Source organism: Penaeus japonicus, unplaced genomic scaffold (assembly GCF_977035675.1).
Source record: "Penaeus japonicus unplaced genomic scaffold, GWHDUDI00000001_assembly GWHDUDI00000006, whole genome shotgun sequence".
In the NCBI taxonomy this organism is placed as follows: domain Eukaryota; kingdom Metazoa; phylum Arthropoda; class Malacostraca; order Decapoda; family Penaeidae; genus Penaeus; species Penaeus japonicus.
Genome location: NW_028234408.1, coordinates 4068243 through 4083242, shown reverse-complemented (window position 1 = coordinate 4083242; position 15000 = coordinate 4068243). Strand labels below are relative to the sequence as shown.

Here is a 15000-nt window from a genome sequence, read left to right as displayed (position 1 = left end):
TATCTATAATACCTTATAATTTTAACTTCAATACATTTCCCCAAATGCTCCCCTGTCAAAACCTCTCCCCCCCCCCTCCTCCCCTACCCCTGTAAAATTCTCAAGATCCACCTTTTTATCTTTCATTTCAAATTTAATATCCAATGAGGAAACTCTTCTGGCCAAAAAGTCATGATTTATTGCTTCTATTACATAAAATAGATAAAAGGTGCTGGAAAATAACACTGGAAATTAAGAGTAAATAACATGCCTTAAAATAGATATTATGAATGAAAATTCTCTTTATTTTCAAAATGCATAAACCAAACATTTTTTGGCAAGGGTAAACATCTTATTAGAAGTAACATGAAAACTACACCCTATTTTACTATTCTTTGTAGGGAATACTTTTGTTTTAACAAGTCAAAGTGTTAAATTTGTGTTTTCAATTCAACCAACATCTATTTAGTTTTTATATTTTCATTTATAGAATAACACTTCTTTTCAATAGGGCAATTTCTTTACATAAAATACAGAATGCTGTTCCTTCAACTTATTTTCAAGTATATGGTACATTTTTTTACTATAGAATATTTTCTACATATTTTACTGGTCTCAAAAAAATTGTTACCATACTGTCTTCTCTTATATTTTGATTCATGATTTATATTTAAAGTCATGTGGTTCGTCAACTGCTGAAAGTGATTCTTAAGAAATAGTAATTATTATGAGAAATGGATCTGATATTTTCAGTAGGAAATATATAAAAATTCAGTGTACTGTATACCATATACAATATATTTTTTTCTCTTTTATTGCATCTTATATTGACAAGTAAACTTTATAACACACATCCTCTCTAATCTTGCATATTATTAAAATAAACATTTTAAACCTATACCACCTATGGATGGTTGTGTAATTTTTGCACATTTTTATATCATGGTGGTAACATGTTTGTTTACATTTGTTAATTTGCTAAATTGTAACTCTGTTAACAAAGTTGATTCAGACAAAAATGTCTTTTGAGAAACAATATTTATTCAGACAAAAATGTCCTTTGAGAAACAATAATTATTCAGACAAAAATGTCCTTTTGAGATGATTGAATACTGAATTTATGTAATAACCTTGTAAATGTAAACAATAAATTTGTCTAATTGGGCAAAACAGAGATATAATCAGCTTTGAATGTTATCTATGGTAACCATGATACAATACAACAGACTCAGTTTCTCATAAGGAAACCAAAAGCCACTTGAAGGTTAAATAAAACGAAACGACTAAGACTAAAAGTTTACTCCGTAATGACATGTGGAAGAGAACTTCTCAGCACTTGGTAAGATCACAGATTTAGTGAGGAATCAATTTAAAGAACAATTAAATAATCTGATGTTGATCACAATAAAAGACTGACTTGATTTAGGAATGTTATAGGTAAAATTTAAAGAAGAAAGAAACTATTGCATAGTTGAAAATGAGATGAACAAGTATTAAAGACCTACTCATTGTTGACAGCTCACTGAAATTGCTCGCTTCGCTCAAGACTTTACATCAAGCTTGACACATCTCTATATCCTTTCCATTCCCTTCGTAACGCTGCACCTTTGGTATAACACAATTGTGAGATTTCTGCATAACATTTGATGAAAAAGATGAAGTTACTTTTGTAATAATTATATCTTTAGGTAATCATGCCTGTACTAGCTTTCATATTCCTGTTCATTATCATATTTCATATCCAAAGTGAATGCCTTTGAATTCATAACAGTACCAATTATCTGTAACATCATAATTTAGGCAGATTTGGTATATAGAGAGAAACGGCATACAGGCAGGAATTAACGATTTGACCCCTATGCACTATTCCCCGCATTTCATTGAGAGCGACTGTTGACAAATTGCACACAGACTATATCCTACACTAATTATACTACTACTCGGCATCTGCCAACAATGGCTCATGATTATACTTTAACACTAGTGCATAAGGGTAAACAAATCAAATAAATATTCAAAAAGACCTATTTTACCAGTATATTTGATTATTATATTAAGGTAAAGATTTTTATTTGCTCCATTTTCCTGCACAATTTCATGTGAATACCCACCATGGGTTTATCTCTGGGAAGCCCAGATGTTGTGCATTGCAACTTTACTTCTCATGCAGAAACATCTTGTCAATTCCGTTTCTCTTCAGCAACTAAATCTTACGTTTAGCATCCACTGGAATTTGTAAGTTTCTGCCATCACTACTGGAAATACTATCCATTAAGTTAAAATTGTAAATTCCATATGTTTGGAATGACATATCATTTTTCGGCAAAAAGGCACCGCATCTGGGAGGCCCGAAGACAGACCCTGAAACTGCACTGGGACGAGCAAAACACTAATGAATCTCCTTAAGGTAGGGTGGTGAGTAGACCGATAGTCTCATACTTGGCACTTTGGGGGGAGACAGCGTAAAACGCCACCAAGTAATTCAGGCTAACACTTTCTACTGCTTCCAAATAAATATCAACTTCCAAAATTAACTTCATCTTTTCACGGCTCAAATTCCAGATGCTAATTTGCAACTCTAATTAGTTCCGATGAGAAAGTATACCCTTTAATAGCACTCGACAAAAGCCTTGGCACTCCGTTCATCCTCCGTAAACCTCTCCAATTCAAGCTGTTCTGCACATACCCTGGAATTTTTTTTATTTTGTTTTACATAAGGGTAACAAATTGTCCTATATGAGTAGATCTTTCAGTAGAAACCAATACTATGGGTGAAATAAGAAGCTACAATTACTACATTACTGATATGTCCAAACTGCACATACCTATCTACTGATGCCATACAAGAAAAGTAACTGTGGGAAAACAACATAAATACATTTAATTTATTGAAATCTAAATAGATATATTAACCTTAAAAAAGATTTTTTTTTTCCTATATAGCATATGACTGAAGCACATTAGGACACTAAGCTTATGATGGGGGGCATTACCATTTGCAGGTTGTGGCTGTAAAGACTAAAGATAAAGGGTTTCAAAAAATCTACACATGAAATTCAAAGAATCCTTATTTTAAGGTACACAGACACATTAAATATTCTATATTCCATACATAAATAACTATTTGACTGGAATGACTTAGGTTGGCAACCAGGTCGACATCCATTCATTGTCCAAAGTCGTTCACAGTGGAAGACCAGCAGCAGAGCAGTCTTACAGCCATTCACTTTCTAGACCTTTTTTTTGCCTTTGATGTTTTGTGTTAGTTCTGAACATTGTTTTGATGCATCATACATGGATACACATATGCAGGTACAACTCCCGCACGAGCACAATTCATCAGGTATTGTTTCTAATGTCTTTCACAGGTACATAAGGCAAGGTAACAACAACGGTATGAGCACCTTCCTCTGATAGTGGTTAGAAAGTCCAAATCGCAGGTAATCTAAGCACCAACAAGATGCTGCACTCATTTCCATTAAGTATGAAGACTTGGCAAACACAGTCTGGAGATGTTTTCCTCATCTCTTGAACATATATAAATAAATACTGTTCACATGTATAGTTCCACTGATATACATTCATATATGCAAATATATATAATATGTAAACATATATATGTATATATTGTGTATGGTAAATATATATGTGTAAATATATAAACATATATAGATAAATATATATTCAACACACACATGTGCACACATATGTGCACACAATCTCACACACACACACACACACACACACACACACACACACACACACACACACACACACACACACACACACACACACACACACACACACACACACACACACACACACACACACACTCACTTACTCATTCACTCACTCACTCACACTCTCTCTCTCTCTTACACACACACACATACACACATGTATGTGTTCATGAACACACTCTCACACACTTTCTCTCACACACACACACACACACACACACACACTCACACTCACACTCACACTCACACACAAACACACTTACACATTTATATATATATATATAATCTATATATCCATCCAGACTTCTTTTTTAAAAAGGTTTTCTCCTCATAATATAATTACAGATGATGATTCAAGTGGGTTTGTGATGAGATCATCCAGCGTGACTTATGCCAAACTTCGCTGGAAGGTGGGTGGGTTTTCACGCTCCAAGGTCACGTTAAAGCTTGGATCATACAGTTGTTTCCAAATCCTCATGCACCATTGTCTGAAACTGCTCCTGGCCTGGAAGAGAATGAGTGGCGAGTTAGACGTCCCTCTGGGGAGGAGCTTTTTATAGTCTTTGACATTAATAAGACACTATCTTATACTCGAAGCAGGAACGAAAGCAGCACATTTAATGTACGATTGCAATGATGAATGCATGTGGCATAATTCGAAAAAAAAAATGAAATTAAAAAATCGAGAATGCATATCATGACATAAGCAGTAAAGCCCATTTCTATAACTGAAAGCAATATCTTTTTTTTTCACACATTATGAAGTATATTCTAATATTGAACAGTTTTCTAACTAAGAAAAAAGGCATGCATGGGAATAAATGAGTCTAATAACTAAATGTAAAGCTTGTTCTTTGTATCTTTACTGAAATCCATGCATGCATAAAGGTTGAGAAGAAGGTGAACTCTGTCGTTTTCAAGGTTCTGAGATGATGATCTTGATTTGAACATCTCTTTGGGTTTTAAGAGGATTTAAAAAAAAATGGCTAAAATCTACTAAAATCTCTACTATGTAGGGTGATTTCAAGTGAACTGGGTGTAAGAAATACCAAAGTCTATAGGAAATCAAGAATTGGGTATATGTCTAAAATGCTTCAAGGGAAAAAGGGCAACTTTAGTGTTGTTCATACGTACAGAACAGAGCCAGAGCAGAATCCTTGGCATAGAGCGTGCAAGAAACAGCGAGGTGATGTGTAATCCACTCTGTTGACACACTACCTACACAATACACTCTATGTTTTGGACAGGCCTTTCAAATCTAAGGCAAATTAATTAACTACAAATATTAAAGACTTTTGGCTGCAGAAGCTCTGATGAGTCCAAATGATTCCCATCCAAAACACTGTCTTACAAGAATAATAATGTCTGTACCATGACAAGTTAATTTGAATTATTAATATTACATACAGCAAATAATGTGTCCATAAAATATATAAAGGTAAATGTATATATATATATATATCTGCCTAATTCAAAACATCATTACCTATGGATTCTGGTTCATCAACCATATTCTAAAATGACATCTGCATGACTTCCAAAAAATGACGTTATCTCTCTCTGTGGTCACCTGTCATGGCACAGCGATCCATCATTATGTAGCCTTTTATATCTAGTAGGCTACTTTGATAGGATAAAAATTGTAGTCTTTCATCATTGGCAGGTACAAGAAAGTCCGTTACTAATGCCACAATGACTATAGAATTACAAACATATTAATATGTACTTTTTTATAAACAATTTTAAAAATTGGGTGGATGTGCATATAAAACTCTTTACTTAATACTACAGTAAATACTGCTAAAATTAAGTAGCTTACGTGTGAACTAAATTGGCAAAGAAGCAGTGCAACTTGTGATTCATAGACAATATACCTAAGATTTGTATCTACAATCTTCCATATACAACAACCTGGAACCTGATAAAACAGGTGCCACCCACCGTTACTAGTTATCTTTTATTGTTATCTTTTTTTTTTTGTGTTGGCAGATTAGTCAACGTAATTGAGTTTATTATTGTTGGGTTGAGAGAATTTCTCTTGGCCTGAAAAAACAATAAAACAATGGAATCCACAGGAAATATAAGAAAAAAAAAAAAAATATTAAGAATACATAATGATATATCCTTTCTCATGTGTCTAATAAACAAAGCATGTCATAGGCTACTATCTACAATCTCTTTCAGAATAAAAAAGGTCAAGGATTTCAATACACAAATAATATTGAGAAGTATTCTTCCCTTGCGTCATCACCTATATATTTCCTATTGCATAACACCCAAAATCTATAATAATTATTACACATCTAACAAAATGGATAAAATTCAAGAATCTGAAAGAGCCTTGTCATATGAAGGCTCGTCACCCTGGTATTTGTCAAGAGTATTATTTAATTCATAATCTTATGTTAGTTGCATTTATCAAAAGGCTAAGTTGGCATTCCAAGAGTGCGCAGGCAGGGTTATGAAACAAGCATGCACATCTGTTTCCATGGGTTGTTAACTGAACCTGCAATAGGGAAGTACCTAAATGATTCAAAAAAATTTGGCTTCCTTGTCGTAATTCTTTTTTTCCCTCCATATTCTGAGGTCTGACTATGGTTTCCATAAGTAACAGAAACTTAAGGGAAGGGAGGGGGCACTTATGGAAGACAACACTTAAAGAGTTTGCCTACAAACAGTGTCATAAACTTAGAAAGGCCTCTTGTCCTTAACAAAATGTATCCATAACTCGTGGGGTCGAGGTCACCCTCTTCACACGAGGACGGTGCACACAACGCTGTGAGCAGCATGAGCTTTTCTTTCTTTTTATACAACTAAATGGCATCCCTGCCTTGATAAAAAAAAGCTCATCAAATATATCCGAGGTTTTTTTTAAAAAGAAGTACCTCACACATTGCAACAAAACAACTGTGTACTATATGAGCCTCTCTACTCGAAGTCGTTTGGCGAGTGCGTGGTGACGTGCACCCCTGAGTGAGTGGGAATAGGATGTGTGGCATGGAAGGGAGGACCGATCCTCATCCTCAGGCATGGATGCTCCAAGACCCATGAGCTGGCACTTACTCTCCAGATATGCAGCCAGTTCTTGGTCATCAGCTCGCTGGGCCAGAGCACGGGGTGTGTTGCCCTGAAGGTCCCGGATAGTTAGGGAAGCGCCAGCAGCAACGAGCATGCAACATACTGTGCGTCTCCTGTTGGAGGCTGCCTGGTGTAGTGCTGTCTGGCCTCTGAAATGGTCAGCCTCGGTTTACTTCGCTATAACTGACAACATGCATAACATTACGTCCTACAAAAAAGCGTCTTGGTAAATCATAATTATCGGCATGCTTCATCAACATCTCAGTTTAATTGACTGTCCATAGCCTAGAGTCAAATCTAGATCTATTTATGAGAATCTGAATAGGAGAATGGAAACGGGACGGACTTACTTTTCCGTGTCTACCATATCAAGGATAGAAGGAGGGGCTGATGCGATCAAATAGCGCACAATATCTTTGTGTCCATGGCGGGCACCGAAGTGGAGTGCTGTCTGGCCATGTGCATCAATGGATAGCAGTGAGAAACCTTGGGAGTGAAGATCCTTCAGCTGAAAGAAAAAGAAAGTTGTCAGCAAATATAAATCCATCTATAATAAAAACACTGCCACAAATTGAATGGAAAAACTCGCGACGTTTCGAACTTTTTAAAGAAAGTTCCTCATTAGGCGTAAGCTTGGATTTGCTTACGCCTGATGAGGAACTTTCTTTTAAAAAGTTCGAAACGTCGTGAGTTTATCCTTTCATTTTGTGGCAGTGTTTTATTATATCTTTGATGTGCACATTACTGTGTTTGTGTTTTTTTGTGATTCATAAATCCATCTACTACAAACACTTCATAATCAACTCTTTCTCTTTTACCACATTTATATAATTGAATCCACAATCCATTCCAATCATTCATCAGAGAAAAATACACCACCACAGTCGTCAAAAAAAAAGACCTGAAAGAACCACTCAACGAAGAACCAACTACATTCAAATTCTTGGCCCAAAACGTAACGTAACGACTCACCATCTTCAGATCCCCTTGCTTGGCTGCCTTAATGATTCCATCGGAGTTCTTCTCAAGCAGGTGGCTGAGGGAGAAGGACGAGGGAATTAAGACGATGTAACTTTTATGTGGGAGGAAATGGGTGTTTGTAAAGGGCGATGATGCACTGCAATCTTACAGTCTGTTGATTCATGTGATTTACTCATGATTCTGAGTTAGGCAAAGTCAGAGAGGAGGGACTTTTAGACCTGCATCTGGTTATTATTAAATGTGGAAATATTTCTTGTGTTAAGGCATGTTACGTAAGCCAAACGAGGCACTAAACAGAACCATTTGGGAAGTGATAAGAAAGTTAATGCTGTGATATGGTATTTAGAATCTGTAACCGTTTAATCAAAGGCAACAAAAATGATGACACAAATCTATGTGAAAAAGCTATTTAAGCTCCACTAGCTTCACGTAAAGTAACAGGTGAATTTCTGAGACTGATCCATCTCAGAGTTGTGCTGGATAAGGTTCATGGATATATGTAAGTATACCCAGGCACGCGAGCAAGCAGGTACACACACACACATACACACGCATATGCACACACCCATACATAAATGCATGCATACATAGATATAGACGTGCAAGCAAACATACTCACACACATGCATGTAAGAATAAACTTACAATCATAGGCAAAGACACATACACACGCACACGCACACGCACACACACACACACACACACACACACACACACACACACACACACACACACACACACACACACACACACACATACACACACACACACACACACACACACACACATTCACTCACTCACTTACACACACGCATACATAAATTGATATGCAATTAAATTTCAAAAACACAAAAACTTACAAATAAACATATTTGCACATGCACATATTGAAAAATATTAAGCATAAGCTAAACAGACAGCTGTATGCATGCATGCACACAGAGGCAAATAAAATATATGAATACATAGTCTAATTATTATACATATGCTTAAAGTTCTGAAATTCTTTGCATTAAATGGTATATTGCTCAATAAATCCAACCATTTTGGTTATAGGGTACGATATATATTCCGATAAATTTATGCATGTTTGTAAAAGCTAGAATCAATGGCTATACTGTAAAAGAAACAAACGCAACCACACACACACACGCGCGCACACACACGCACACACACACACACACACACACACACACACACACACACACACACACACACACACACACACACACATACACACACACACTCACTCACTCACACACATACACACACGTATGTACTTCAAACAAATGTTGAGAGGTAAACACATGCATACTGTAAACACACTCACATACGCATTTGTATATAGTACATGTGCACACATATTGTCATGTGCACGCAAAATGTGAATGGGCATACATATACTATTTACACGTACATACACACATACACGCGCATACACACTAAATGACGCGGCCAGAGCCAATATAAATGAATTTTCTAACAGAACGAGGAATAATGTAAAAATGATAAAGAAGGTGAATAGTGAATATACAGATTAGTACATGAATTAATATGTACACAGCTTAAAAAAACACAGACAGACGAAGATATGAACTAAAAAATATATATATATGTATACCGATTACAAAAAAAAAAAAACGTACATACTCAAAGCACCGTATTTGTTGAAACGTCCAATAAAAAAAAAAAAAAAAAAAAGGAAAAAAAAAAAAATCAACAAATATGCTATGAGTAAGCTAAAAAAAAGAAGGGTAATCTAAACAGAAGAAGAAGAAAGGAAAAGAAGATGGATAAGGTAAAAAGAAGAAGAAGAAGAAAGATAAAGAAGATACAAGACTTCCCACGAACCGAGCATCTACTCGAGGGCATATACCTGGGAGGGAAGTATTCAGGTCCGAAGACACGCTCATGCAGGCTGTTTGATCATCAACATGATTCAAACACGTCGGATCGAGTCCACATGACGCCAGGGAAAGGGGGAAAGGAGAGATGTCAACAAATGAACCTTCTAAAAAGTCTATGAGAACTCTTAAGGACACCTATGATGTCACTTATCGACATTATTTCATATAGAACATGTCATATATTTAGAGAGAATATTTACATATATAGAGACACACACGCATATATATATATATTCTGTATATATATGGAAATTGAGAAAACCGCCATTTCAAATGACAGTCAAAGGGTTAGATTTATTGAGAATTTTTTTTTTTTTTTCTTCTTTTTTTTTCAAAATGCTGTAGAAGCTTTGAGCACAGCATACAATGCTTGGATGTAAGCTGGGAATTAATGTTAACTTCTGCATGCTCACTTAAGTAATATAACAGGTACCTGCCTCCATGTTGTGTTTCCATCTCCGACTATTGCTCTGACAATAATCAAACACATGCAAGAAGCTAAAATATCAATAGATGTGCACACGAGGAAATTGCAGTCACTTGTGTACTGTTTTGTGGATTAAACAGGATACCGTCATATATTTTTTTTTTCAGTTAGAGGGAGTGAAGGTTAGGTTTTTGTGAAAAGGAATTTGTTAATGCAAAGGGTGACATACACGGGGCATGTGCCGTAAAACAGAATGATTATAAGAAAGTATAACAAAAAGAAGCAAAATAATAAAACACAAAATATAATGTTATCAACATATTACCCGAAAAATATGCACTGAAAAAATCCTTCCTATGAGCATTTTGCTTTTAATTAATGATAAACTGGGTGACCAGTGTCCACCAAGAGGAACACCCTGAACAGGCCTACGGCAGGTGGTAGCTGCGAGGGTTCTTTAACAGCAGTTTAGTGTATGGTAACACCTTCGTCAGCACCAATAGAACCAACACCAAGAGCAGCAACAACAGCAGTCATATCAGCCACAGCAGGAGACTCGCCAGACCTCGTGCCCCCAAGCAGCTAATCTTTCTACATAATGCCGGCCACGTGGAGGAAGCTGACGGCTCGTCGCATTCGCAACTACTTTCTAAAGTCATTCGTTATCAAAGCTGAAGTGGTAACTTTTTTTTTTTTTTATTATCTCTCTCTCTTTCTCTTTCTCTTAAAATAATCTAAACTTGACTGGGTTAAACTAATAAAATAATCATAATAATAATAACAATAATAATTACAAACATTGACAGCTCAGGTCATCATCCTAAGATTAGTAAGAAAGATCACAACTTTGTACAGGAGTAGAAAACGAGGAGAAACGAGCACAGGACAGTGAACAATAACACCCGCAAACCCCCCTTGTGTTATCTCCCCTCTCTCCCCCTTCGTTTTGCCTGATCTGAGGTACAAAGTGATCCCTTGCAGTGAGTGTGACCGTCTGGTGCCTCCACGCGCGCCGGCCGGCTGAGCGGGTTTACCTGATGTTGTCCCGGGTGTCCGTGGACCCCTGGGCCTCGTCCTCCTCGTTGTCGAGGGAGTCGTGGCTGATGGTGAAGGTGGTGGAGGAGGCGGGAGGGTTTCGTTGGTCGAGGTCAGTGCCGCCCACGCCAGAGTCACTGTCGCTTACCATGGCCATCCTCTCGCTATGGTCTAGGTCGTTGTCCACGCTGTGAGACCCAGCCGTTACCAGGAATACCATAGTTACCAGGGTACCAGGATTACCAGGGTACCATTACTAGGGCCTTACATTTACTTGGGCACCAAAGTTACTTTGGAATCACGTTTACAGGAAAACTGCCAATAATCTGATGTAACATTTTGGAAATCGGTAATAGAGCTATCATCTTGGAACACTAAAAATAACCAGGGATATAACGGTCTTTGGTGTCAAAGTACCATTAGTTACAAGGAATACCAAAGTATACATAGTACCTATGAATGTTTAAGGTGTTCATGGTAACCATGTGTAACCAGGGCCATTGAATGTGCTCAAGTGAGAGTTAATGTACCTTGGAAAATCGTACCACGAAGAGGGGCGCCGACGGCAAAGAAAGGAACCTCTCGGGCCATTGCAAAAGTGGATAATCACAGCTGGCTCAAGTGATCGATACTGTACGAATAGCAAAAGCATCTGGAAGGAATCCGGATGGCAAGGGAGCAGAGTGGACGCAGCCGTCTTTGAAATCCACGACCACCCAAAGATCTGTGATTCTTAAGGGACTCTAGTATATCTATATCTGCTGTGAACAAATGATGATCAGATGCTACAGTTACCATGGACACCCGAGTGTATTCGTGAAGGGCTGTCTACCTGGTGTTCAGGCGTTTGAAAGACACCATTGATATATGGCATTCAGTTAGTTACTGTGAACATCAAAACACACACACGCACAGCTGCTTGGAATACGATGGTATTCACGCTTGCTATAAAAAAGAAAAGTGCATACACACAGCTTGAACGCTACGCCTTCCAGAGCTAACACGAAATCACCATATTTAGATTAATTAAAGGACTGCAATTGCCATGGATACTTGAATATTCTCTTGTATAATAATGGCCTGGATGTCCACAATCACCATGAATAAAGAACTTTTCACGGGTGTCAAATAAATTACCAAGGTATTTTCGATAAACTGAGAGATACTATTAAATTGTGCTGTCTGTGGCTTATCATGGCTATTGGATTCATCAATACCGAATCGGATTGGCTTCACTCAAGGTCAGTTACAGCCAGAGGCCTGATTGAAATTTTGTCAGCTTTTGATGATTGGAAAATTGTGGTGTTCTTTATCCTCATGAATTCTTGTGAATGTTGCCCTGGTGTGCTTAGCTACATGTGAAATGAAAGAAAGTAGACAAAAAGAACAGACTGACTTCATATATCTTTTTTATCTATAAATTACCACATCTGTCACAGAGCGTTTGTGGAGTTTCCGTAAAATAACTATATACTACTTTTTTCCCAAACATCAATGATAAAGTAACCAAAAGTAAATAATAATAAAAATGAAAGAATGTTCACACCCCATATAATACAGTTCTCACGGGGTAAAATGTTGAATTAATCACAAAATAAAGCAGATAGTAGACAGCAGTACATAGCTGCAGCCTTGGTAAGCGTGTGTTACTGCACTTGTGTGTGTGTGTGTGCGTGTGTGTGAGTGTGTGTGTGTGTGAGTGTGTGTGAGTGTGTGTATGTGTGTGTGTGTGTGTGTGTGTGTGTGTGTGTGTGTGTGTGTGAGTGTGTGTGTGTGCGTGTGCGTGTGCGTGTGCGTGTGCGTGTGCGTGTGCGTGTGCGTGTGCGTGTGCGTGTGCGTGTGCGTGTGCGTGTGCGTGTGTGTCATTGGGCATGTCAAAGGCACTTGGCGACCAGGCCTAGTTATTACATGTACAAGGGAGTGTCATTAAGATACAAGTTGTCGTGAGTTCACCAAACGGGTCTTAATTAATTAAGTGAATGATCTAATCTGCGAAAGGAAGGTCTCAGATAAAAAAAAAATTCTAGACAAGATAAGATTACCACAAATATAAAGGAAATCTGGAGAGTAAAGGCATCAGAACACAACTGGGGGGGTATGGAGTTATCGTAGAAAAAAAAAAACAAAAAAAACAATACTGCAATTACAGATGTACATTCTTCTAAGCCTTGCAGGAGTAAAACCACATTCACTAGAGTACCATGGAAAAAAAAAAAATAATATATATATATTCTTGGAAATAGAGCATGCAAACTAGTCGATCTAGCAAGCTAAGACTCACCTTGAGGTTCAACTAAACCGACATGGCATTGTCACAAGCAATCCGGAAGAGCGGTACGACGGAACAGTGCCAGCGTGAAATGGTGGCACTCCCGAAACCAAGAGCCTCGTGTGCTTGAGGCGGTTGTGTCAATACCTCTCTCTCATTTTTTTTTAAATTATTATTTGTGTGGAGGGGGGAGGGGGTGGGGTTTGGGGTTTGGTGGGGGGGTTGGGGGGTTGGGAGGGGGGGGGCTGGTTTTTGATTAGTACGACTGACACTTACTTTACTTTTGGTGTGTGCGTGCGTGCGTGCGGGCTTGTCTGTGGGTCTCCGATTGGCTGTTTTTTGTTTTGTTTTTTTTGATTTTTGCTTTTCTTTTCTTTCTTTCTTTCTCTCTCTTTCGACATGTATTTAAGTGTCGACGCAAGTGTGTGGCGTTTTGGACTCACACGCGCGCGCGACACCCGAGTCCAGGGAAAGGTCATGCTTGTGAGTGTAAGTGTGGGGAGGGACGTGTATGCTTTACATACATACATACAAAAAAAAAAAAAAAAGAGGACATGTAAGGAACTACAGGAGATGTGAGTTTATCTGATATGTACATGGTTCTCAGCCTGTTCCCAGCTTGCATTGCGGCGGGTCAGTGCCAGGCCAGGCGCCGGGAGATGCCACAGTCCACTAAGGCCGACGTTCCAGGTGTTGCTGACTACCTTACTAACCCCTTCACGTTCAGTCTGGCTGCTCTCTCTTACTCTCTCCCTAACCTCCTCGCTTCCTCTCTTACTCTCTCTCTCAAAAAATACACACGAAAAAAAAAACACAAAAAAAACAAACCAAACAAACGAACCCGTCTTCGAAAACCCCCACCCCCATCCTACCGTCCCTCCTACCCCCATCCCAACCCACCCTAACGCAATCTACAACCCCCATAAAAACAAAACCCCTGCCCCAACCCTACCCACTCCCTAACCCTCCCTAACCCTCCCCTATCCTCGCCAGGCCCGAGGGAGGGGGGGGGAGGGGAATTCCTCACCTGACGTCCCCTCTCACGCCACCGATGCAAGTGGGGTCAGTGAGTTCGGGGTCCAGTACGTAGAGGTCCTCCGTGCAGATGTCGGTGACGTAATGGAGATGCTCCTGGGCACGGTCGATGCGGAAGAACCTCTCGGCCGTGCATGCTGAAACGGAGGGGCATGGTCAGTCCTCTGGGGGCATTGGCGGGGGGCATTCCGAGGGGCATAATGCCAAGCCGGAGATAATGGGGCATAAAGATAAATATAAGGGGTTCTGTGTCGATGATGTTCGTGGAGTGATATGAATCTTAAGAATTGTGAACTTTAATCATAGTTGCAAGTTTCTTTGGATGTGCCATTTTGTCTAAATATATCAAATACAATGCAGTATATGGGAGACAAACATTGTGTGTGTGTGTGTGTGTGTGTGTGTGTGTGTGTGTGTGTGTGTGTGTGTGTGCGTGTGTGCATGCCAATATGATAATCGTTTTTACAGTTTCAATTAACCACGACAACGAAGATTCACTATCTATCCAGGGACAATGATATATAAATAAACTGATAAATAAACACCGAA

General features: G+C 38.5%; 1 protein-coding gene across 1 annotated transcript in view; it reads right to left on the bottom strand.

The window, feature by feature from the left end:
- Positions 1-1263: 1263 nt before the first annotated feature.
- LOC122262723 (eye-specific diacylglycerol kinase) overlaps positions 1264-15000 on the bottom strand; it is a 65594-nt gene continuing 51857 nt past the window's right edge. Inside the window, exons 13-19 of the mRNA XM_086537437.1 lie at positions 14444-14588; positions 11147-11335; positions 9655-9696; positions 7770-7833; positions 7148-7305; positions 6783-6946; positions 1264-4224 (exon numbers count right to left, since the gene is read on the bottom strand). Of these exons, the coding sequence (XP_086393563.1) occupies positions 4172-4224; positions 6783-6946; positions 7148-7305; positions 7770-7833; positions 9655-9696; positions 11147-11335; positions 14444-14588 (815 nt within the window). The 3' untranslated portion in view covers positions 1264-4171. The remainder of the gene's footprint in view (positions 4225-6782; positions 6947-7147; positions 7306-7769; positions 7834-9654; positions 9697-11146; positions 11336-14443; positions 14589-15000) is intronic.